At 47.3% G+C, this 27,310-nt stretch overlaps 1 protein-coding gene across 1 annotated transcript in view; it reads right to left on the bottom strand.

Annotated features, from left to right (window-relative positions):
* POLA2 (DNA polymerase alpha 2, accessory subunit) overlaps positions 1–27,310 on the bottom strand; it is a 105,977-nt gene that overhangs the window by 55,469 nt on the left and 23,198 nt on the right. Inside the window, exons 9-10 of the mRNA XM_088480137.1 lie at positions 26,725–26,880; positions 2,605–2,667 (exon numbers count right to left, since the gene is read on the bottom strand). Coding sequence (XP_088336263.1) covers positions 2,605–2,667; positions 26,725–26,880 — 219 coding nt within the window. The remainder of the gene's footprint in view (positions 1–2,604; positions 2,668–26,724; positions 26,881–27,310) is intronic.

Here is a 27,310-nt window from a genome sequence, read left to right as displayed (position 1 = left end):
ACCCTCCCTCCCCCTAGCCTGACCCTAACCTTCCGGGGGGGGTGCCTAACCCTAAGTCCCCCCCGGGTGCACTAAACCTACCCCCCCCACGGCTGTCCGCTCGCGGCGCCCGGCATCCCTTCGATCGGGATGCCGGGCGCCGGTCTCCCAGAGTCGGTAAAATGAGCGGCGTCTACATCTAGACGCCGGTCATTTCACCCCTGCCGGGATATGACAGTTGGGAAGCCAGCTGTCGGTATAATGTCAGCCGGCTTCCCGATTGCATCCCGTCTGAACTTGCCATTGGGAATTCCTCTCATATCATCTGCCGCAGTCAAGATTTGCTATTGGGAATCTCTTAAATCATCATCGGTTCCTACCGATCATCTCTAATAAACTAGTCATCGGTTCCTACGGATCAACTAACATCGGATCCTCATCAAGTCAATCATCATTCTTCAAACATCAAGCCCTCATCAAATCAATTATCATTCTTCAAACATAGGATCAACAAATCAAATGTCATTCTTCATTTATGGACATTAATCAACTCTTAAGTTTGTCCTATTACATTGGACGTTTATCTATATCAAGTTATTTCAACCATCATTGATCTTCTGCCTATGCAATTACCAAGTTCTCACAAGATGTTAGACAGTCAGTAGGTCGACAGGTAGAAATGGTCAACAGGGTAAAAAGATACACCCAAAAATAGTTGACAAAAAAAAAAAAGGTCAGTGCATTTTTTTGGGGTTCAGTTTATTGTTAGGCACTTACCCCGATGGTTAGGGTTAGGCACCAAGGGGAGGCTTAGGATGAAGATTAGGGTAAAAAAAAAAAAAAAAAAAGTGTATTGACCTTTTGACCCTGTCGACTGTCTAATACCTGGGGCCAAATGTAATAGGGTGCGAGTTTAGAAAAGCGAGCGTTTCTGACACTTTTTAAACTTTGCCAATGTAATAAAGTCCAAAAACAAAGTAACAGAGTGAACTTGCATGTTTTTTTAGACTTAAAAAACTCACGATTTAAAATCTCATTCAGATGTTTTCTCATTTTGAAGATAAAACTCAACCAATGTGAGAGTTTACTGCTAAACTCTCGAATTTTCTAAACTCTCACCCTATTACATTTGGCCCCTGGTGTCTATCTAGACACTATTGACCTTTTTACTGTCTATCTTTCAATCCACACACCCCCGATGCACTAGCCCTATCCCTATCCATGGTGCTTTGGCATAACTAGGTGGTAATGGCACGTTAGCAGTTTTGCTGCAAGTGGAGATGCAACAGAGTTGTGTACAATTCTGAATTCACATTATTTACGTGAGCTCGGCTCAGGGGCATTCGCAGAGCGAAAACATGCAACTTCTGTCCGCAAAACTGACTTACATTTAATTCACCATCAGACCTTTAGAGTCTTATTTAACCACTTAACTGAAAATTTAGTTAAGTTAAAAACATTTTTTACATTGGCCCCAATTGTAAAATTACCTCCCACTCCCCCATTGGCAATAGACCACCCCCAGTGACATTCAATCCTATTAACATTACATCCCTGTTTTCTCAGTTTTTTGATAACGCTTCCCACTACCCCACATGCAAAGCACAGCGGAGTGTGTCTCAGGGGCAACTGCAGAGATCAGCCAAATAGTGGACAGGGAAGGGGGGATACACAAAGTTCCCCTCCTCACTCTTTTGTCCCAGGCACATGTCAAGCACTCCCAAATGTCGTTTGCACAGCATTTTGAGGGGGAAGGGGGGGTTGGAAGTGAGGTCACTGCTTGGGGTGACGGGGAGTCGTAGGAATCCGTACTGTACACTGTACATGTGCAGAACGTTTTTTATTAAAAGCCACGGGACGCAGCGGGACTGGGATGCAACTGCATCAGCTAAAACCCAGCTGGCTGCAGTCACATTTCATGTGACCACGCCAGTTAAGTGGTTGAGAAGTTATGTTTAATGCATACTAGTAAGATTTTTTTGATACCCAGATATGATTTGTTTGCATAGAGGAAAGTTTTACTCATGCGAACATTTAATATAATGAGAAATCATTCCAGGGTAGGACAAATGGTCGATATGCAATAGGTCGACAGTGACAAAAAGGTCACCAACAAAAATTGTCAACTTGTTTTTTTATTTTGTAATTTAACCCCAATCCTAACCTCAACCCTCCCCCCGGTGCCTAACCCCAAACCCTACTCCTAGTGCCTAAACCTATTCTTTCCACTGTGTCTATCCCTAACCATAGTGCTTAGCTCTAAACCCTCACCCGAGTGCCTAACCCTACTGTCTGGCAGCCTAACCCTAAATGTTCCCCAAGTGCCTAACCTTAAAAATGAAGAAAAAAAACAAAAAACATGTCTACCATTTGTTTGTCGACCTTTTGTACCTGTCAACCTATTGTGTCAGGAAAAGGAAAAAAGGAAAGGAAGGCCCCAAAATAGTAAAAAAAAATAATCTTTTTTTCTAAAGCAAATGGTATAGACATTAGCTATTTACACTTTATTCAGTAAATGTAAAAAAATATATAATGAATGACAATGATCTATTTATATAATTTGATTATACATTTTTGTAGTCAGTTATGTAGTTCAAAATTATCAATGATATGATGTAAAATTACCTCATACAGTTTTGAAGCCACAAATTTTCTCCCAGTGCTGTTGGTCCCTTCCATGACCACGACCTGGAACACAAGAAACAGACAATCCTAGTGTCTTGTGTCTTTCGTGTAATATTCTCTATGACTGCCAACTCTCCTGTAAGTGGCAGAGATAATATAATGAGGATATTTTCTTCCTTAGTGCTGCAGCTAAATCCCCAGCCAGAAGCATGCATGGTATGACCCAACTCCTTAGCTGAAGGTCACTTCAGAACTATGGTTCCTCAGATGGAAAGACATGTTTTGCACACTTTTGCCCCAATCATCCTATGGTAATGTTGATTAGAACATGTAACATCTGAAAGGGAGAATAGTGCCCCCCATGCAAATTAGGATATTTTTGTACTTACCTGTAAAATCCTTTTCTCTGAGTCCAAGGGGGACACAGGGATGACAATGGGTATAGATTCTGAGCTGGAGCTTGGACAGCAAATAGTTCTTTACGCAGCAGCACAGGCTCACTCTCCTTTATACCCCAGCCTAGATACATTTTAGTTAACAAGCCCAAGGTAAAAACCAAGAGGAAGAAGAGGGAAAACTGGCACACACACAGATCAATCATACATAGTGATGGTGAAAGAAGGAACCGGTAACAATACACCCCCTGCAGGCCAGGTGTGTCAGGCTGCTGCGCCCTGTGTCCCCAACAGACTACGAGAAAAGGATTTTACAGGCACGGACTAAAATCTCCTTTTTTCATTCATCCATTGGGGACACAGGGACAACAATGGGACATCTAAAGCATCCTTTCCTAAGGGAGAGGACGCTCTTGTGTTGCACTAACACTAAGCCCGAATCCCGCATCCGCAGAGGTATGGAAAGAATAGACCTTATTGAGCTGGAACCGGTACACCACCTTTGGAAGGTAACCTAGAAGACAGCTCGGTCAGGATGGAAAAGAAAAGGAGAGCGCCAGGACAAAGCGCTCACATCAGACACTCTCCAGGCCGAAGTAATCGTGAGGAGGGAGACCAATCTTCCATGTAAGCCAGCGAAGCTCAAACGTATCCAACGGTTCAAAAGGGACAGAAGGAGAACCCGCAGAACTAGGGACAAGTTCCACAGAGTCACTGGTGGAATAAAAGAAGGCTGCACGTGGAGGACCCCCTGCAGGCAAGTCTGCACATCAGGCAAAAGTGCCACCTTGCACTGGAAAAGGACAGAAAGAGCAGAAATCTGTACTTTAAGGCATGAAAGGCGGAGACCCAAATCCAGACCCGTCTGAAGTAAGGACAGGACTCGCTATAGACGAAAGGACTTGGGGTTGAACCTCCGAGCCTTACACCAATTGAAGTAAGCTTTCCTAATTCTGTGGTGGATTCTAGCTGAGGAGGCTTCCTAGCGTTAGGCATTGTATGGATCATGGACGTGGAAAACCTCTTAGCTCGGATGTCTCAAGAGCCATCCCATCAAAGCTAGACGATTCACATCCGGATTTAAGCAGAGATCTTGAGACAGAAGTTACGACCAGAGAGGGAGAGGCTCAGAAGATCGGTGTACCAAGCTCTGCACGGCCAATCTGAAGCAAGGAGGTTCATGGTGCCACCCTCCAATTTACGGAGGATCCGTGGAATCATTGAAATTGGAGGAGAGATGTAGATGAGTGGAAACGTCCACCTAACCTCTAGAGCAGTGGTGTCAAACTCGAGCCCTCCAGCTGCAGTGGAACTACACATCCCAGCATGCAGTACAACAGTTTTGCTATTAGGGCATGTTAAAACTGTGGCAGGGCATGCTGGGATATGTAGTCACACAAAAGCTGAAGGGCCAGAGTTTGACACCACTGCTTTAGAGCGTCTACCAGAAAAGCTCTCAGATCTCTGGTGCTGCAGCAGTACTTTGGCAGCTAGTGATTGTATCATGAGGCCATCGTATCAATGTTTGGACAGCCCCAACGCTGAACCAGGAGTTGAAAAACCTCTGAATGGAGAGTCCACTCACCCGCATAAATAGAAATAATAGCGCACCTTTAATGTTTTGAGCTGCTTTCTTACTGTGAACAATATGGGTCATAGGGAAGCGCTGTGTGTTTAACGTGAACGTATAATAGTATGTCGCAAAATGATTGAAAGAATGTATATATGTGGTATATTTCATGCATGTAAAATGGTGTGTGTGTGTGTGTGTGTGTGCGCGCGTGGGAAAGTGGGTCATCAAAGATACAATGAAATTTTTTTTTTTTTTTTAAACTCTTAAAACCTACTTCTAAAAGTAAAAAAAACAAAAAAAAAAAAACAAATGGGTGGAGGCAAAAAAAAGCCGGCCATTTGATTCCTAGGAAATGTACCATAGGTATATAATGTTTTATAGCTCTTTTTGCGGGGTGGCGAGATTCCTGCTGCTGTAGTGCAATGCCTCAGGAGACTCCTGCTGAGACTCACCCATAAGTACATCCTTGTGGCTGAAACACTCAGCCTCCCAGTTCTGGACCCCGAGAATGTACACTGATGACAGGACTGGGACACAACTATCTGCCCAACGGAGGATACGACTCGCTTCTATCATGGTGCCTCGACTGCAGGTGCCGCCCTGATGATTGATGTCCCGTTGTCTGATTGAACATTTACCGGCCGGTAACAGAGAAGGTCCTTTACTTGACAAAGTTCTGTATACAACTCTGAGCTCCAGTATGTTGATTGGGAGTCGGCTCTCCTGAGCCGTCCATTTGGCCCCGAAATGTCTCATGACAAGTTACAGCCCCCCAACCCTGAAGACTCGCATCGTTGGTGAGCAGGACCCAGTGCTTGATCCAAAAGGGGTGGTCTTTGATCAGGTGGGACTGGTGGAGCCACCACAAAAGCGAGTGACTGATGTCGAGGTAGAACAAGCATAAGAGTCTTGAGATGCAGGGTGGAATGGGTCCACCTGGCTAATACCTCCATCTGTAAAGAACGGGAGTGAAACTGGGCATACACCACCCTCTCGAAGGTGGAAAGCATTGTTACCATGATCTGCATGCACGAATAGATAGACCCGATGCTGCCCCAGGAAGGCGTGAATCTTGGCCTGTATGGACTGGATCTTTTCTTTCGGTAGGACACTGCACACTGGAGTATAGGAACGCTCCCAAATGTAACAACCCCTGAGAAAGAGTAGTGGATTTCTTCCAATTGATGATCCACCCATGGGACTGTAGAAGATCCACCATTAGGCGGAGATGGACCTGAAGAACCGGCAATTTGGCTAAGAGGAGCAGGTCATCCAGATAAGGCAGTATCCGGGGACAGATGTGCTGCCATGGCTTTTGTGAAAACATGCGGAGCCGTGGAAAGACCAAATGGCAGAGTCCGAAACTGGAAGTGTTCCTCCCTTACCGCGAACCTGAGGTAAGGGAGGAACACTTCCAGCCCATCATTGTCCCAGATAGGAGGCATCCTGGATATCTAAGGAAACCATGAAATCCCTCAGTTCCAGAACCAGTAATATGGAGTGAAGAGACCATGCGCAACTTCAAAACAGAGATATTTGTTGAGCAACTTCAGATTTAGTATAGGATGGAACGATCTCTCCGGCATTTGAACCAGAAAGAGGTTGGAGTAAAAGCCTGTGCCACTAACCCGGGGCTATAACCCTGGAAGCCAGAAGAGAGCGAATGGACCCTGAGAGTGCCTGCCTTTCTTGGCTCCACCAGAAAGCCTGTGAAAAGAAAGTGGGCTGGAGGACGTTCCCTGAAGGTAAGAGCGTAACCCTGGGATACTACACCTTTTATCCGTGCATCCGACGTGGTCCACATCAAGACATTTAGGGAAAAAAAAGTAGAAGACAGCCTCCCACGCAGAAGGCTTGTCGGCCAGCTTGGTAGCTGGGCGTCTGGTAGACCAGGCCTGTTTTCCTGTGGACTTGGTGCTCTTAGTGGAAGAGCTCTGGAACCTGGTGAAAGACTGACCCTTGAGCTTTCCTTGAGGAAAGAAGAAAATTAGAAGAGCGCAACCTAGATGCCGCCACAGAAGGAAGAAAGGCTGATTTAAAAGTCATTACCATAGCCACTATCTTATTTAATTCTGGATCGAACAGCACCTCACCTGAAAAAGGAAAAGCTTCAAGAGCCTTCTTGGAATCCGCATTCACACACCAGGTATGAAGCTAGAGGCAATGGCAGCTACTGCTGATGCCAAAACCGTAGAAGTGAGAATACCAGCGTCAATGGCAGCATCACCAAGGTAATTGCCTGCTTCCATGATCTGCTCAGCCAGAGACAATAACTCTGACCTGTGAGCACCAGAGAAAAGACTGTCCTCATGGGAGTCAATCCAGCATCCCATTGCTTTTAGCCACCCAAGGGTTGGGCACGTGACTGCCCCAGCATTATAAAAAATCGTCTTAAGGAAAGTTTCTAGTTTCCTATCCATCGGATCCTTAAAGGAGGCCGTGGCATAGGAAGGGTAGTAAATTTCCCCAATCTGGCAATGTGTGCGCCCAGCAGAGGGAACTCCCACTTGGTCCGATCTGCAGCTGGAAATAGATAGAATGTGGAAATGCGCTTCAATACTACAAAACGCTTGTTAGGATGAACCCACGCCCCAATAGGAGCTCTTCCAGCTGAGCAGAGGAAGGTAAGCCAGCTGCCGCCTTCCTTCGGCATTTAAATACAGAGGCGTCAGCTGTTCTGATTAATAACTCTGGTCAGAGTTCTTAATCAGAAGATCGGACTTAATCTCCCTGATGAGGGCCTCAACTTCCACCCGTGTTTGGGAGTCCTCCGGAATAGAGGAGGTTTCCACGTCAGAAGTTATGGAGATGTTGTCCTCAGTCTGAAGAAAGTCACACAATGGGACACAGTTGTCCTGTTGGTTTGATCTGAAATTGAATGGCCTCTCCTTATCCAATATTTGTTGGAGAGAAGTAGACACCTGCGCTTGACCTTGTACTGATTGTGAGAAGGTCTGAACCCATGGTGGCTCTACAGCAGCAGGCTGTGCATCTCTGTGAGCAGTCAAAGTACTGTGCAACTGACCCACACCTGCAGCAACAGTAGCAGGGGGAGGTGGCCTGGGAGTTTCAAGTTGATTAGCTACCTGCAAAAGCGTAGAAGCCCATGTCGGTTCCTCAGAGGAAGCAGTGGCTATAGTGACCTCCCGTTGCGTACCTGTGAAACGCCTGACGCATAAGCCATCATGATCTGGAGCTTGAGGAGTAAGTGCTTCAGCACAGTTTTTGCAGTTGGGCAGCACAGTAGCGCCCCCTCCCTGGGTGCCTTGTTCTTGGAAGACATCTTAAAGTGTTCCAAGAAACATCCCCATACACAGAAGTTTATAATAAAACAGTGGTATACAAATAGGAGCGCACTCAATGTAAGTGAGCCACAAATAAAGAAATAAGTGGGGCTACAACAATGTATATACAGTAGTAGTAGCTGAATGTGATCACCTACAGTATAAACAAGAGTGATCCCACTAAATGGAAGGCTAAACACAGAAAAAGTACAGAAGACTGTAGCATAAAGTGACTAAGTCAAAAAGATGAAAGACAGCAAGCAGAAGGTTGAGAGCCTACAAAAGAACTCCTACACACTGTTACACAAAACAGGCATACAGAAACATTAAATGCAATTTTAGAAGTAAAGGGGCAATATAATTCCCAACAAACCAGCCACAACAGGGGTGGAAGAAGCCAAATGTGTAACCTGACTGTGGGGTGAGGTATACATGGAGGCAGGTGTCAGTGTCTCTGTCAGCTTCAGCAAGGCAGACACTGTGCAAAATATCTGCACAGTGTTGGTCTGAGAGGAGAGAATGGAGGAGAAGCCCTTTTGACGGGTAGCCTGAAAAAGGGACGAGCCAATTGGGGAGGGGGGAGATAATGGGATAAGCGGTCCTCCCACTTCTGGCAACCTCCAGGGAAATGGCTGCTATTATCATAGTGCCATTTTGCCAAGAATACAATGGTGATCTACTGTGGATATGGAGACAACCTGGCCCCCACCGTCAGCAGCCTTCCTCATCAGCGGCAATGAGCATGGCTTGCGCCGGCTATGGCTGCGGCACTCTGGTGTGCAGAGGCGGCTGGCCGGGAACGGTGACTTAGTTGCCAGCGCTCCGGCCACTGGCAGGGGAAGCGTTGGAGTGGTGGTGAGGGCGTCCGGGACGCTGTCCTGCCGACCGACCCAATAATACAATTTAAATAAAGAAAAAAAAGGGAATCAACAGGAGCCCCCTAATAAGTGTGCCCTTGCATCAGGCACCAAACTAAAAATTGGTCCTCTAGGCTGGGTATGGGTTGTAGGGGAGATGGATATTCACAATGAACACTATAGAAGGAAGAGTATTTTGACATGGTGCACAAGGACCAAAAGTTATTTAAAAGAATATTTCTTTATTGGTATGCTTTAAAAAGATATCACCTTTAAATCACAATGGGCACGATTCTATTCAACACGATTTAAATAGCCCCGGGAGTGAGCTCCCGGAGCTATTCAATACACCGCGCTGCCAAGTCCGACTAATTATTTCTTCTCTCATCCCTCCGGGGATGAGAGAAGAAATCTGACAAAAGTCCCGGGGCGAGGCTGTTTTCTGCCCTTCACGCCTAGAAAACAGCCTTGCGCCGGGAAGTTAGGTCGGGGAATGCCCGTTATCGCACCTAAACACCCTGTTTAAGGCGCGAGAACAAGCCTTCCCCGACCTAACATCGCGATGAATTGAATAGCTCCGGGAGCTATCTCCCGGCGCTATTTACATCGCGTTGAATAGAATCGTGCCCAATGAGGTAAAATATATAAAAATATAGAATGTGAATAGAGACAAGATAATTGTGCTCCTAGAAGTGAAAATATTTGATTCAGTGCTGTGGCTCCGGTCTTGAATTGTTCGCTCTTATAATTATTTCTGCAATGTGGCCTTATTCTACATAAATGAATCTCAGTATGTTGTATCCCTTTCCATGTGGGAGAGACAGTACAGTTGCCAAGTGTCAGGTTTATTATTATTTTACACAATGTTTAAAAAAAATGTTACACACATTCACATTGTATGTTCTTCTATTGCCACTAGATGTCATTTTTTTACCAGATCTGTGGAATATCTTTACTTAATGCTGTGCTAATTCTGATAAGAACGATTGTCATTTAACATCAGATGGATCACAGGATAGTTCTTATCCCTTATATAATTAGTGGCATGGAGTAAACCTGAGATTGTACATATCCAGACACTGGTGGTCCCCAAGTTGCCCGGACTTTGGGCCTGATTCAGACCCACTCGCGAGCGGCTGTCCGCTCGCAAGTGGGTCGATGTTATGGACTGAGCATGCGCACGACGGAGGGAGCTCCGTCGTGCGCATGCGCCAGACGCGACGAGCGAAGGAAAGTCCTTCGCTCGTTGTGTCCGATCAAAGGGGGCGTGCTGTCAATGTTGATTGACAGCACGCCCCCTTTGGTGGGCGTGCCGGGGGCGTGCCTCCCTGACGGGGGCGTTCCCACGGGAACACCTCCCGTCAAAAGCCGGCCCACTGACATCACTAGTGATGTCAGTGGGAGTGATTTTGGCTCTGATAGAGCCAAAATCACTCCGGAGCTTGCGGTTGAAAACCTCAACCGCAGGCTCCGGCTCACAATTTCGATGGTCGCGATGGTCACGACCATCGCGGCCATCACAATGCACGCTCTTATAGCCTGTGGGTGGTGACCCACAGCTATACGAGCGTCCAGGAGGACGCTCCATTTTCATGGAGCCCGGCCCTCATTCAGAGCGTGCGCTCTGCTCAGAGCGTACGGCTCTGAATGAGGGCCTTTGTCCTTTAATCTGTGTACCTCAATTACCCACCTAAATATTCAACAGTTACAAATTAATAGTGTATCTTATAAACCTGTCTCTGTTATGCAATGAAGATCTATTCTGTATCCCATTCTGTGTTCACCGAGACCATGGTTCTTGTATACATTCCAAAGCACTTTAAATAGTATTCGTGTTTCACTGCAGCAATTATTCGTAGTGTGTGTATCATATTTTCCCACCCTGTGTCTGTTAGCTCTTAGTAGCTATTCCACTATATTAATGCTGCCCTCTATGTTACCAGCAGAGCTTCTGGTTAAAATTCCTGATGCTCCTTATGTTATACAGGAGCTAGCGGCAATAGTGTATACATTAATTACATATATCTCTCATGCTGCCCATGTGGGGTGCTATATCCTTGCCTTAATAAAGCCTTAAGCGCGTATCCACTTTCAGATAAAAAATTAGCGATTCAACTATAATGACATAATTATCGTTCAATCGTGCATAAATCGGGCAGTTTAATGTCGGAAACGACCAGCAATGTGCGCTCCCGCTGGTCGTTTCCGACATAAATCAATCACCTGAACATGTGCTGGTCAATCTGCCGATAAACATAAAAAGGAAGCTGCTAAAATCAATTTGGCAATACTCTTCAGGTGCATGAAGGGGAGGGGTCATACTAAATTGAAAAACAAAAGGGAGTATCCCCTAGATATTACCCAGAACACTAAATTGTACCTGCAACAATACTTGAAAACTACATGGTAATAGAGATTCAGAGATATTTGTTGCATGCATTTATAACTACATGGTAAGCTGCCAGGCCACTTCACGGCTTCTCCGATACTGGCAGTCCCTACTCTGCATGATAAAAGTACCCACTCTGGGCCATGTAATTACCTGTTGTAAGGCCTCATGATAAAGGCACATACAGAAATACATCCAAATTGAGAGCCAGCTTACCTGGGAGTCACCCCTGGGAACCCCAACTAGCACTACAAGAGCCAGCATGCCCTCCAAATGCTGGTTCAGACATGCCTCTCAAAACAGCAAAGTGGAAGCTGCTCAAATTATTTTGGCAATACTCTTCAGGTGCATGAAGGTTGAGGGGGCATACTAAACAGAAAGGGCAGTATCCCCTAGATATCCCCCAGGAAACTAAATTGTACCTGCAACTATACTTGAAAACTATATGGTAATAGAGATTCAGAGATATTTGTTGCATGCATTTGTGACTACATGGTAAGCTGTCGGACCACTTCACGGCTTCTCTGATGATGACAGATTGGCCATGTTCAGGGATGAGGGAGGGTGTCTGCACTGAACGACATAATCGTCGTTCAGTGTTGTAATCGTACTGTCGTTCCACTATCTGCAAGTTATTTATATTATCTCAGTATAATCCCGTTAAATAAGCTTAAACTACAGAGTATGCATGCATTATACTCATACTAATATAGAAGTGCCTGTGATGTCAAGTAGCTGCAACCGAGCAGTGTGAGTAACAGCACACCATGCGGACAGGAGTGAAGGCAGCAGGAGAGATATATGTAATAAATGTATACACTATTGCCGCTAGCTCCCATATAACATAAGGAGCTTCGGGAATTTTAACCAGAAGCTCTTAACACAGAGGTCAGCACTGATCGTGGAATAGCTACTAAAAGTTAGCATACGCAGGGTGGGATTATGAAGAGGTCTATAAATATATAACACAAAAACACATATACAATCCAAAGCACTTTAATTCGTATTAAAGAACCATGGTTTTGGTGAACACAGAATGGGATACAGAATAGATCTTCAATGCATAACAGAGACAGGTTTATAAGATACACTGAATATTTATAGGTGGTAATTGAGGTACACAGATTAAAAAGGACAAAGTCCGGGCAAGTAGTGGACCACCAGTGTCTGGATTTGTACAATCTGAGGTTTACTCCATGCCACTAATTATACAAGGGATAAGAACTATCCTGTGATACATCTGATGTTAAATGACAACCATAGATATAGTGAAAGACTGACATCTAGTGGCAACAGAAGGACATAACATGTAAATGTGTGATTATTTTACACAATGGGGTGTATTCAGTTCCGCACCTGCGATACTTTTTCGCATGCTGGACTTTGACTACATTGTGTGTTTTGGACGCAAAAACTTATCGTGCACGCCCCCGCTATCCGCCATATTCAATTAAAAAACACGCGAAAATACAACCCGGCGAAACTTACACAGGCGGAAAGTGCTGTCAAAAATGGGGTAATCACCCTAACAGCCCCCACAAGATGCACTAACATTGGGGACCAATATAGAAGTCCCCGAATAGCCCTACTGAAGCTATTTGGGGTACTTAAGTGAGGTCAATTGCTTCGAATTAGCGTCTTTGCACAAGTAGTCTTGTCAAATTTGGGGTTCTTGAAAATGAATCTTCGCATATTTTATAGTTGCTATAGTGAAGTGTAAAAAATTTTGAAAAACCCACCTGAAGCAAGAACCTGCAATAATAAAAAAAAAAAAAAACACCTCCTCCATACTTGCAGACCCCCCAAAAGTCTATTTTGCTTGTTTAAAAGTTAGTATCCCGACTTTGTAATTTTTCGCCACCGGTTTCCAAATAATTTTTATAGGGTGTTCCTCACTTTTTTTAGGGGATTTTTTGACGCAGTTATCCTTTGGGGAGCTGTCCAAAGGGTGCCGAATGGTTTCCCTACCTTTGCACCCCAACACCGCAATTCTACACTTTTTTTAAGCCTGCTATTCAGAGGCGAATCTTTTTCGCCTATTAGATTGCATTGCGTTTTTGTGTACGCGAAGAGTGTTTGGAATGGAATACGGAGGACACTTTCTGCCTGGCAAAATGATGTCATCCGCGATACTTTTTTTCGCAGATACCGACTTATCACATCTACTTGAATACGGCCCAATGTTTCAAAAATGTTACATAGACCTGAAACTTCGGGTGGGTAAACACCTGAACATCGCATGATTGTCGTTAAGACACTTAAAAGATTTAATGAAAGACGGAACAATCACTGTTCCGTCCATCATGAATATGTACAACCTGGCATGCTATATATCGTGTGATTGGCCGTGCTGCACAGCCAATCACGCGATATCGCATGAGACCACGGGAGCTCGTAAATCGAGCGTACACCCTGCATGATATGCCAGATTTGTCGTTCGATTTTGCCAAATCGGACCGATATCGTGCAAGTGTGTAGCCGGCTTTAGCAACTGCCGGACTTTCATGTGGGAGAGACTGCAGTACTGTCTCTCCCACATGAAAAGTCATAAAACATACTGAGATTCGTTTATGCAGAATAAAGCCACTGAGCAGAAATTATAATAAATAGAAGAACAATTCAAGACAGGAGCCACAGCATTGATTCAAATAACAGGATTTTGGTACTTACCGATAAATCCCTTTCTCCGATTCCACAGGGGACACTGGAGTTCAAGACAGTGGGGTATAGACGGTGGTAGAGTAGAGCCTGGCACTTTAAAAAAAAAATCTAGAAGTGTGACTGGCTCCTCCCCCTCTATGCCCCATCAGCCCCAGTTTAAGAACTGAGCCCGAGAGGAGACGGAGGACAACAGGAAAACAAGGAGAAGGAGAAGACCACAGAACGAAACAAGACCGACTGAAGGAGAACAGAGGAAACCACTGCAGGGAATTATGCAGTCACACAACCATAGAAGGAACCAAACAACTGGCAGGTACGCAGCGCTGGGCGGGCGTCCAGTGTCCCCTGTGGAATCGGAGAAAGGGATTTATCGGTAAGTACCAAAATCCTGTTTTCTCCTTCATCCACTAGGGGACACTGGAGTTCAAGACAGTGGGGACGTCCCAAAGCCAACCTCCTGGGTGGGAAGCGCGGAGAACATGCCGACCCTTTGGCCAACAGAAACAGGGACCGCCAAGAACCAGAGGTTCAATGGAAGGCAAGAGCGGAGGATCAAGTGTAGTGAGCCAGGAGACAATCAGAACTCCAAGCGGAACAGACACAGAACTTCCACAACTTACAGCGTAAATAGAATGGAATAAGTGGCTAGCGAGAAAACACCCTCAGGTGAGAAGCATCAGAACACTGTAAACTCAGCTGAAAACAGACCAAACCAGACTATTGGGAGCAGAGAGCTCCAACCAGAATCCATATGAGAAGGGCAGTAACCCGAGAACAAAATTCGAGAAAACCGTACCAGATTCGGAAACAGGAAACTGCAGCTGTCGCAGATAGCAGAATACCAGCACTGTTGGACATAATCATATAGATACAAGTATAACGATACCAATCTACAGAAACAGTGCTGATCCTGTCCACAGACTCCTAACAAAGAGATTTGCAGGGAGGTAAAAGTCAAGGCCGAACAGTCACCATCAACCATTCTGGAGGTCCAACTACTACAAAGTTGTAAACCAGCAGAAGGAAAAGACCATGAGTGGAGATCACACTGGGGACGAAGCAGAGGCAGCATCTAGAGGATTGAGATTACAATACCTTCAGAGGGTCAGACAGCAGAACCCCACTCCGAAAACAGAGTAGAAAACAGCGACTGAACACCTGCAGCTGAAAAGAAAATCACAGCCATAAACTCCAAAACAACAGACAATTCCCAACATGATAGAAGTGCGTAGACAGTACCAACTGCTGGCCTGAACATATTCTGAAACACACAGGATACCCTAGCAGTTAAAGAGCACGTATGCAACAGCCACCCAGGGAGAGCTACCAATATAGGGAAGCATTCCATACAGCAAGGCTAGAGCACTAGGACAACCCTGAAAGTACCAGTCAGGTACCAGTCAACAGATTCTAGTAGAATAGTGTCACTAATCTCAATGTTAAAACTATGCACCAGGGAAGCTCTAAAATGTAGAGCCAACTGATTAACAGAGCGGATGGCTGCTAGGACCACCACTAGGGTGCATAAGGGAGAATAACGGCTATGCCATGTCAGGTTGGGCATTAGTGGGGTAAGCCCGCTTACCTATGAGCGTCCAAAAGCCCTCTGGACGCTATGTAGAATGTCACTGACCTTTTCCATCTCACAGCAACCTGCCCCATCAGGTATAGGGAGTAGCTTCAGTGGGCTAAGACCCTATGCTCTACAGCACGGACTTCAGCCTGGAGATGTTGAGGTAGAAAACACTGTATAAACTAGCAAAATGTTAGTGGAGACAAGAAGGTTGTACAACAGTACTCTGCACCTGAGCTGGTTATATTAGGGATGTGTATCCATATAGAAACTTTTCATAAAACAGAAAACGGTCTGCTCGTGTAAGTATCAGTACATTAACACTTATAAAGGTGAAGTGTGTATTACGCCCACAAATCTAATACAATCCAGGCCTGACCCTGCCTATATCAGCGGGTGGCCCTAGGCCTTCATTTAATTTAACAAATGAAGCCCTGAGGATGGAATAGAACCTGGATGCTCTATGTACAGATAGAGTGTACCTAGGGGCCCTTTAGACACTCATGTATTAAAATATGTGACAAGACAATAATATGGAGTACCGGAATCTATACGGAGAAGGGTACCTGTACATAGACAGAGTGCGTTCGTTATCCCCAGAAAAGAAGGGATATATCTGTAGTGATAACCCCCATAGGGTTAAAAACCAGGTTTTTCCAATTATTAGAAAATATTCATACAAGGAATGGGAATATATCAGTATATATACACACATACACACAGACAACATAGTTGCATGAGAAGGCAATCTCTTTGAAAGGAAGAGTAGTGCCTACACAGCAAGTTTACTTGTCAGACTCCTGCACGGGGAGATCAGCATGCCATATCTATACATGTCCTGCCTCAGGAGATCAGCATGCTACATATATATATACATATATATATATATATATATATATATATATATATATATATATATATATATACACACACACACATATATTATACACACATATACATACATAACACAAATATCCCGCCTTCTTAGTGTCTTATAAGTTTGCTACCAAGTGCAAAGTTGAAAATAATCATAGATCACCCTAAAGGGGGGCGTCATAGATAGGGACTGACAAGAACAGAACTATAACCCCAGGAGGATTAAAGTACATATGATTAAATAATCACCAGTTATTCATATAACTGGTGATTATTAAACCAGAGTAAACCAGAGTGCCACAGGGAGAGTATACAAACTCCACACTGATGTGGGAAAGGTGGGAATTGAACTCACAACCTCTGCGCTGGGAGGCGGAAATGCTAACCACTACACCATCTGAGCTACTATATATATCTATATATATATATATATATATATATATATATATATATATATATATATATATATATATCTATATATACACATACATATATATATATATATATATATATATATATATACATACATACATATATATACATACATATATATATACACACACACACACACACATGTACATACAAGAAGGCCCCAGTTATGTATAGGGTTCATAACAGAAGCAATGCCTTAGGGAATTGCGACTATCATTATGTAAGCTGCAGAACTTGACTCTAGTCTATAGAGCCACCATTAATATATATATATGGATAAAGCTGACAGCTATTGGTAATCCCAGGCGGCTTCCCATCCGTGGAATATAGGTATATACCCACATACAAAACCTTAGGGACAGATGGTGTAAAGCGGAGTTATTGTATTAACTACCGCATCAGGAGAGTCCAGCCTCCAATCGCAAACCTCTCTTTTAAAATATGCTATGTACCAGACATAAAACTGATAACAGATCCTACCTCTACCTTTATGGTAAGGATAAGAAGCGATAGATATTTATCTCCAAACATGCATACCTACATACAAGATTAGTAGGTGACGATAATAATTTGAAAATAGAACATGAGCAATAGTAGAGCTATGGAAGGAATTGAGCCACAAGACAAAATTCACTCCAGACATGTATATATTTTAAAGCAGGGCTTAGTATAAAATACAAATACATACATGTGGCTTACCTCCACGCAGGGGAACTGCTCATGTGCCGCCTGTGGTCGTCATTCTGCTACGGCATAGGAAGCAGGATATTTTAGCAGCGTGCTATCCCAGACTATCCTGGGACCCTTCTGTTACTGGTTACTTACTTTAAAAGCGGGAATCAAAAAGACAACCTCCATGCTGTGAGGCAGCAATGCCAACCCCCACACCGGCAGTAACTAACTTCCTCTTGTATGTGCTGCTGAATGGAGCACCTAAAATATAATCTATATAGATGCACATATGCATACCTTCTAAGGTAAACACAGAAGGCTGGTGAGAACTAGAAGTTTTTAAAAACCAGTCTATAAGTTAGTATATGTGCTGCCACATATATGTATGGGAAGAGTACTGCCCCTCTATAAGGTGAGCCATAACCTGGGTATGGGACGCAATAATCTGCTAACCCTGGGTTAAGGGTATGCTATAACCATAAATTCTGGCAGCAGCACCAGAACAGTGACTAAGGTGAGCCAATGTAAAACAATGTTCATTTAGGCAGGGTAGCTAGTGCACCCTGAGGTAGCCTTCACAAGCAATTAGATTAAGCTATGCAACCTTTGTATAGAACCAAGGGGAAGCCTGACAGGGGGTAATACCAGTCATTTACTTTCATAACCGCATAATGCGGTGTTAAGCAAAAAGGGTATTGGGCTAGTTCCCATACTGCTAGCAACCAGCTATCTACTATAGCTAGCACTACTCCTGTCAAACAGTGACAGGCATCCCCTACCTTTTGCGCTTCAGCATTCCCAGCGTAGGAGGGGGAGGGTGGCGCGTAGGAGACCCACGCTAATAATCCCTGCTGTTAGGGCAGCCCGAAAGAGGGAAAACGGGAGGCGGCTGCTGGAGTGTGGGAGGAAACCGGAGTACCCGTAGGAAACCCACGCAAGTACAGGGAGAATATACAAACTCCACACAGTTAGGGCCGTAGCGGGAACTGAACCCATAACCTCAGTGCTGTGAGGCAGTAACGCTAACCATTACACTTAATGTGCTTTCCCTCATGCAGGCGGCTGTCTGCACAGCACTCCGTCTGGGTGCCTCTTCGCGGGGGAACTAATGCAGAGAATGTCTGCGCTGCTGCGCTAACAGGAAAACACCCCCAAAAGCAGGCTGCTACACGTTAGTGGAGGAAGCCATGCCGCCGCTGAAGTACTAAGTGCCCGTCCGGGGGCTGTGGGATGACACCGCTCCGTCTGTCAGCCCAGCCACTAAAAAGCATAGGGTCGCGGCGTCTCCTCCTTTGTATATTAGAGGAGAGCTGCTGGTTAGTTATAACATTAAAGCCCTTTTGCTATAGAGCTAATCTATCTGTTGAAGCGAGCACTGGTAGAACCGCGCTGCTCTCAGATGAGGGAGAGCACGGGCCAGACTATAGATGGCGCCGCTAACATGCATGACGCGCCCTTTCCATAATACCGGCTTTTATATATATGCGCGCCAAGGACCGCGCTGCTTGTCAGCGCTGCACTGCCTCCTGTAGAGGGACTCGTCTGGCTTCCGAAGCCGGCACCTTACACTGCATGTGCAGATGGCGGGACCTCGCCTGTCAGCGCTGTACTGTTTAATGAGCAGCAGTGCGGCGTCTATCATTACTGTGTGATCTACTCACCCAGCATTACAACTCCTATATAGAGGAGGGAGGAGCAGGTGTCCTCAGTGACCGCCGCGGCATCACCGCGCTTTTGATGTTGCAGGGGCCGCGCTCCATCCCCTCCTTCAATTAAGAGGGTGATGGCTAGGAATAAGCCAGAGACCCTGACGCTGACTGTTGAGTGCAGCGGCGGGTCTCGTCAGCAGCTCCGACACCACCACGTGGCAGGTTGGAAGGAGCTGTGTATGACAAGCGCGCAGCACGCGCTGTCCCTAAGCCCAGCGTTTTGGCCCACCGCTCCAGCTAGTCAGGAGTGGTGGGATATACTTACAAACTGCTGCGGCCGGGTTGCTGGGCTGGGGGGCAAATGAGGAAACCCGGACACGAACCGGTTTCAGTTGTATCGGGTCCTCATGGAGTCTGATGACTCTGTTTAAAGTCCCCCCTCAGGGTCACCGGACACAGGCTGCAGTAGCCGTGTGGTGCCCTCCCGGCGGCTCCCACGTAGCAGGCAGACTGCCACAGTAAACAGTCTGCCTGTCCTCAATGCTTTAAATAAAAAGCTCTAAAAAAATAAAATAAAATAAATTATACTCAAAAAAGGCTGGAGACAGCCTGATGTGCTTCCGGCTCTCTCGGGCACATTCTAAAAACTGGGGCTGATGGGGCATAGAGGGGGAGGAGCCAGTCACACTTCTAGATTTTTTTTTTTTTTTAAAGTGCCAGGCTCTACTCTACCACCGTCTATACCCCACTGTCTTGAACTCCAGTGTCCCCTAGTGGATGAAGGAGAAATTTTTATTTCTATGAGCACAATTATCTTGTCTTTATTCACATTCTATATTTTTATATATTTCACCTCTTTGTGATACCAATAAATAATATTCTTTTAAATAACTTATGGTCCTTGTGCACCCTGAGAAATACTATTCCTTCTATAGTGTTAATTGGGATAATCCTCTTTTCTGAGCAATGGGTAGCACCTCATACGTATCATTAATCTGAGACATTATCAGATTGAACTCAATATGAAAGTATAGGATCATAAGAATAATACCATCGATACTGAAATACTGGGGCGGGATTGTGTTTTCTTACTTTGGGTGTTGAATATAGGGGAGAGGGAGCCTGTGCTGCTGGGTAAAGAACTTTAACTATTTGGTGTCCAGGCTCCAGCTTACCACCTATACCCATTGTCATCCCTGTGTCCCTATGGATGAATGAGAAAAATGGTTTTAATTTGAATGGTGGAAGCGGACAGGCTGGATGCAAGTACGCAAGCAATAATCTCACAATGCAGTGAGGGGGTTGATCTGTCTGAGCTAGGTTACCACCATACATTAAAATAATAACAAGAGATATGGTAAGAACTTACCTTTGTTATCTCTGTTTCTACGAAGTCCATAGGGTCCACAGGGTTGACCTTGGGGGTATAGCTGGATCTGGATCCACGGGCACCACGCAGTTAAAGCTTTGCTGCTCCCAGGATGCACTTGGGTCCGTCCTCCTCTATACCCCGCCCCGGCCACAGGCACCTCAGTTGGTAAGCAGCTAAGGCCGGAGGAGGAGACTAAACAGAGAGAAGGAAGACTGGAACACACAAGAAACCATACTCACAGAAATGGGAGACTGAAAACCGGTGACCAGCCACACAGCCCATTTGAAGCCAGGTGCGTCAGGGCGGGCGCCCTGTGGACCCTATGGACTTCGTAGAAACAGAGATAACAAAGGTAAGTTCTTACCATATCTCTTGTTTTCTACTTCAGGGTCCATAGGGGGTCCACAGGGTTGACCTTGGGGATGTCCCAAAGCAGTTCAACTAAGGGCGGGGACGCTCCTGTGCTGAAAGGAGTACCCGGCGCCCAAAGGATGCATCCTGAGAGGCGAAGGTGTCAAACGCATAAAACCTCAAAAACGTCTGAATTGAAGACCAAGTAGCCGCCTTACACAGCTGAACAGCGGAGGCGCCACGTCTAGCAGCCCAAGAGGGACCCACAGAACGAGTGGAATGAGCCTTAACAGAGGCTGGCACAGGTAAACCCTCCTGCGCATAAGCCTCACAAATAACTGAACGAAGCCAACGGGCTAACGTTTGCTTGTTGGCAGGCCAACCCCTCTTGTGAAAACCGAAGAGGACAAACAAAGAATCCGACTTCCTAACCGAAGCAGTCCGGTCCACATAAATTCTAAGTGCCCGGACCACATCCAAGGAAGCCTCACCAGCCGAAAGATCAGGTGACTGAAAAGCTGGCACAACAAGTTCCTGATTAATGTGGAACTTTGAAACCACTTTGGGCAAAAACTCAGGACGCGTGCGGAGCACTGCCCTGTCCTGGTGAAAAATCAGAAAAGGAGGGCGACAGGAAAGCGCCCCCAATTCTGAAACCCTCCTGGCCGAAGCAATTGCCAGGAGAAAAATGGTCTTAAACGTCAGCCACTTGAGCTCCACCGACTCAAGCGGCTCAAAAGGAGGACCCTGCAAGACCCTCAGTACCACAGTCAAGTCCCACGGAGCCACCGGAGGCACGAAGGGAGGCTGGATCCTGAGAACACCTTGGAAAAAGGTGTAAACATCTGGCAGTGTAGCAATCAGTCGCTGAAACCACACGGACAAAGCAGACACATGAACCTTCAGAGAGGCCAGGCGTAAGCCGAGGTCCAAACCCGATTGAAGAAATTCCAAGATTCTGGAAACCCGGAACACCTGCGGATCATAGTTTCTGGATTCACACCATTGAAAATAAGTGCGCCACACCCTGTGGTAAATCCGCGCGGAGGCAGGCTTGCGTGCCCTAAGCATGGTACCAATCACTGAACTGGAGAAACCCCTAGACCTCAAGACGGCTGTCTCAAGAGCCACGCCGTCAAAGACAGCCGACCCAGATCCGGGTAAAGGCAGGGCCCCTGAGACAACAGGTCCCGACGCTGAGGAAGAAGGTACGGAGCGTCGATGGAGAGGCACCTCAGATCGGAGTACCAAGGACGTCTGGGCCACGCCGGAGCCACCAGCACGAGCGTGCCGCCGTCCTGCTTGAATTTCCGCAGAACCCGAGGAAGTAAGGATATCGGAGGAAACAGATACGCCAGGTGAAACGTCCATTTCACCGACAGAGCGTCTACCAGACAGGCGCCTGCGTCTCTTGTCCTTGACCCGTAAACGGGCAACTTGTGATTGTGACGGGAGGCCATCAAGTCCAGCTCCGGCAGCCCCCACCTGTCCACGAGTAGCTGAAACACCTCTGGGTGAAGCGACCATTCCCTGGGATGCACATCGTGACGGCTGAGGAAGTCCGCCTCCCAATTGAGGACTCCGGGAATGAAGACTGCCGAGATCGCTGGAACGTGACACTCCGCCCAAGCAAGAATGCGAGACACCTCCGACATTGCTGCCCGACTGCGAGTTCCCCCTTGGTGGTTGATGTACGCCACCGTGGTGGCGTTGTCGGACTGCACCTGAACCGCCCTTCCGTGAAGAGCGGGGCCGGATGACTGCAGGGCCCTGTACACAGCCCGCAGTTCCAGGATGTTGATGGGGAGAAGTGCTTCTTCCGCGGACCAACGACCCTGAAGCGATAATGAGCCGGTCACTGCCCCCCAATCCCGAAGACTGGCATCCGTCGTGAGCAGGACCCAGTCCGGGATCCAAAAGGGGCGCCCCTCGACCAGATGCACCGTCTGAAGCCACCAAGCCAAAGACTGCCGAACCTCCGCGGACAACACCAGCATCTGAGAGCGGATCCGGTGAGGTAACCCGTTCCATTCCGATAGAATCAGCCCCTGCAGGGGCCGGGAATGGAACTGGGCAAATTCCACCATGTCGAATGTCGACACCATGGACCCCAGAACTCTCATAGCTGAATGGACCGACAGGCGGCAACTGCTCAGGCAACTGTGTATCCGCAGCTGCAGGGAGGAGACCTTCTCTGGAGTCAGGAAAATCTGCTGCTGACGAGAATCCAGCAGGGCTCCCAAATGAACCATCCGCTGTGATGGAATCAGGGAGGACTTCTTCCAGTTTATCAACCACCCGTGTGCTTGAAGACAAGCAATGGTCAGGTGGAGATGTCGAAGAAGCACCTCCGGGGAGCTCGCCAGCAGCAGAAGATCGTCCAGGTACGGCAACAGACGTAGACCCTGACCCCGAAGGTGGGCAGCCATAACCGCCATCACCTTGGTGAACACCCTCGGAGCCGTGGAAAGGCCAAAAGGCAACGCCCGAAATTGGTAGTGATGGTTCAGGATAGCAAACCTCAGATACCGCTGATGTGCCGGTGCTATGGGCACATGGAGATAGGCGTCCTGGATATCGAGGGAGACCATATAATCCCCGGGTTCCATCGCCAGAATGATGGAACGTAACGTTTCCATCCTGAACCTGGGAACTCTGAGGTATCTGTTCAGAGACTTCAAATTCAGGATAGGGCGATGAGAACCATTGGGTTTCTGTACCAGAAACAGAGTAGAATAGTACCCCGTCCCGCGCTGAGACTGCGGAACGGGAACAATGACCCCTGCTTGTAGCAAGGATTCTATAGCTACCTGAATCTGACCAGCTTTGGTCTTGTCCAGAGAAGGACTCGTACAGAAAAACTGGTGGGGCGGCCTGAACCGAAAAGACAGGGCGTACCCCTGAGAGACTACTTCTCGAACCCAGGCATCCGTGGTGGTATTGTGCCAACACTGGGCGAATTGGAGAAATCGGCCTCCCACTCTGGGGTCCCCCAGAGAGAGGCCCGTCCCATCAGGCAGCAGGCTTATCCTCCTGCTTGGAAGAAGGGCGCCGAGCACTCCATGCCTGCTTCTTGGGCTTGGGTGCGGCCTTGGTCGCCGAATGTCTCGGGAAGGACTGGCCCTTGGCCTTACCCTGAACCCGAAAGGACCGAAAGGCAGAGCTCCTCACTTTAGCCGGCGCAGAGGCCGAAGGGAGAAAAGCCGACTTGGACTTAGCCAAAGTATCCACTATTCTGTCCAAATCCGGACCAAATAGTAAATCACCATTAAAAGGCAAGGCCTCCAGACCCTTTTTTGAATCTGCATCAGCCCTCCAGGACCTCAGCCACAGGGAGCGCCGAGCAGATACCGCTGCAGCCGACACCCTAGAAGTGAGCAGGCTGGCATCCAAAGACGCTTCCCCAATATAGGAAGCTGCATCCCGCATCTGTCCCACTAACGCTCTCTGGATATCCGGAGCCTCATCAGGAAAGGTATCCTCCAAGGCATTGGCCCATGCCTCAATGGCTTTAGCCACCCAGGAGATAGCCATGGACGGGCGAGCCACCGCCCCGGAAAGAGAATAAATGGACTTTAAACAAGTCTCCACCTTCCTGTCCGTGGGATCCTTCAAAGAGGAGATAGACGGCAATGGCAACGTCGCGCTTTTGATCAAGCGGGTAACGTGGGAATCCACCGCCGGCGGAGTTTCCCATTTCCTGCAATGAGCTTCAGGAAAAGGATAGTTCGCCGCCAACCTCTTCTGTGGATGGAACCTCTTACTAGGTAATTGCCAGGCCGCCGCCATATGATCCGATAATTGATCAGACAGGGGGAACACAGTTGAGGTCACCTTGGCCTTTTTAAAATTAGGAAACTTCGACCTAGGAGCCGGCGCATCATCCTCAACATGTAGGATAGCCCGCACCGCCCTAACTAAGGCTGGAACATTAATGGAGGACTTAGCTTCCACCTCCTGCCCCATGACATCAGAGTCAGAGTCCTCATGGATTTCTCCATCATCTGAGGACACTTCCGAGTCCGACAACTGCGCAGCTAGTGAACTCACAACCGGACGTTTAGACACCCTTGGTGGCACATCACCTTGCAACATGGACTGAAACGCCGAGGATGAAGCCGCCAGACTCTGTACGGAGCTGGACAGAACATCCACCCAAGGCGGAGGAGCCGTCGGAGCAAAACTCTGCAAAGGCACTACAGACTGACACGTCCCTGGGGAAGACTGCACATACACAGGCAGTCCCGAGTAAGGACCCACAGTCTGGGCCCCGGGGGAAGACCGCAACATTTGTGGAACCCTCGGGGAATGGGGGATGGTGGGCTGCGGTAACGCCCTAGAAGGGACCGCTGATGGGACCGATAACCGGTCCGCAATAGACGCCAGCACCTGTGAAAACATCGCCCAAGGAGGGTCCTGTGATACAGGGGGGTTGGAGGGGCCCGGTACCAGCTGGCACCGCCCGCACAGACCATCCTGAGATAAGTCCTCCCCATCAACTCCAGCAGCACAGCGTCTGCAGGAAAATAGCACAGGAGCCACAGAGCGCTCAGTCTCCTCATCAGACATGATACCGTAAATACACAAGAAATACGTATCACCAGAGGAATTACGGTTTTAACACCCGCGCACTCACCAGTATGCGACACAACAGCCCAGATATGGTACTGTGTAGCACACAACAGTATGTGACTGACCCCACAAATACGTGTTTTATATATGTGAGGGTCTCAGAAAAACGCCCTTCCCCCACACACCTGCCGGGCCGTAGGAGAAGGAAAGGGATAGTTATAAGCTGACAGTAAGGAGAATAAGTCACAGACAGGCAGCACTAGCAATAGTCACATACAATGCAGAAAAGTTAGTACTCACTGCACCTTCCGCTACAATCAACCGCCCAGATTCAGTGTCTGGGAGGGCTATAGCGCTGTGTACACTGTCCTTTAGCAGGGGAGAGGTACACAGGGGGACCGGTCCACTTGATACCGCCTGGGAGTCTGCGATGTGCCAGTAAAGATGGCCGCCGGAGACCTCAGAGGAGGAGTGGCCGTAAGATAAGAGCAGCTCAGCGACGCCAGACTGCTTGTTGAAAGGCGCGCTGAGCTGACGGGAGGAGCCGCTAGACAGGGAAGGCTGCCTCCCCTGGCTAGCAATTAACCCCCGGGTTGCCGGTCCCGCTACCAGCCTGATACCCTGGTGGTCTAGCGGACACGCGGGGTATTCCTCAATTGAGGGGGAGCCCGCCGCCGCCGCTAGCGCCTCCGGTCTGTCCCCAGAGACCGGAGGCTCCTGACTGCATTGAAGTATCCGCGGACCGCCGCACGCGGCGACCCGCGGCTTACCTGATCCCCGTCGCGTCCGGCAGCAGTCAAGGGAGTCCCCAGAGCCCGGCTAGTACAGGCTCTGGGGTCCCGCCGCGATCCCCAGAGCTGTACTGGCGTCGCGGCGCCAGCGGGGAGAAGGAGCGGCAGCGTGGACGTCCTAAAGGACAGTCTGATGCTGCCGCTCTAACAGTGTAAAAAAAGAAGAAAAAAATAAAAAATTTCTCTTTTAAAATAAAGCTTAGGGGCTGCTCCTGCAGCCCCACTGCGACAGGGTGACCCGACTCCGGCCGGGCACCAACTAAAACTGAGGTGCCTGTGGCCGGGGCGGGGTATAGAGGAGGACGGACCCAAGTGCATCCTGGGAGCAGCAAAGCTTTAACTGCGTGGTGCCCGTGGATCCAGATCCAGCTATACCCCCAAGGTCAACCCTGTGGACCCCCTATGGACCCTGAAGTAGAAACATTGATTTAGAATCAGTTTACAAGACCACATACACACACTACACTGGTTTGTAAAAGCTACCACTGCATTGTGTGACCGCTGTAAGAGACTTTGCATAGATATACTTAGTTTAATTTTCTGCTGGTTTCATTGTAAGTGTGTGTGATCCCTCAATTGATTGTCTATTTACAGATGCAGTGTCTACACAAAGGCCTCTCCACTATACTACATACTGGCATCAGCAACAATAGATCCCTGATCAATTCAATACCTGGCCAGGAAATAACGAATATTCCTTCAGCTCTGACAAATCCACTGGGACTTGCATCCCTGATGAGTGCTCCCGATCCCCTTCCAGGATAACAGATTTGGCATTCAACCTCCCATTGCTATCACAGCCAATCTGCCCGAGCACAGTCACTGTCTCCTTATGAGAAAAAGAGAAAAAAAAAAAGTGATATTTTTATAATATATATAATATTTATACACACATAGTTGTAGTTTCTCTCTCTGATCACATTAGCACTAACCTGCCCAGCCGAGGGCAGTCCATGCTTAAAATGTATTACATTGCTAATGGGGAAAAGAACTAAAAAGGGATCTATTATTCTCTGGATAATAAAGCGCTATTACATCTCCACAGTGCTGACGTTTCCATGGCTTAAATTTGTTGGCTATATTCTATGTAATGGTCTTGTATGCGCGCACATACACTGCAGTGTAATATAGGGCACTTCAGTGTTACAATAACAGAATGCCCAGTTGCACATAGGTGCTTTTCTGTACCCGAATATCAATGTTTCAGTTCCTACTGAGACAGATACATTTTCCCCTTTTTTCTTTTTATTTGACTCCCA

This window comes from Taudactylus pleione, unplaced genomic scaffold (genome assembly GCF_031769625.1).
Source record: "Taudactylus pleione unplaced genomic scaffold, aTauple2 ptg000250l, whole genome shotgun sequence".
In the NCBI taxonomy this organism is placed as follows: domain Eukaryota; kingdom Metazoa; phylum Chordata; class Amphibia; order Anura; family Myobatrachidae; genus Taudactylus; species Taudactylus pleione.
The sequence above is the reverse complement of the archived record's forward strand: the minus strand, read 5'-3'. Positions and strand labels throughout refer to the sequence as shown.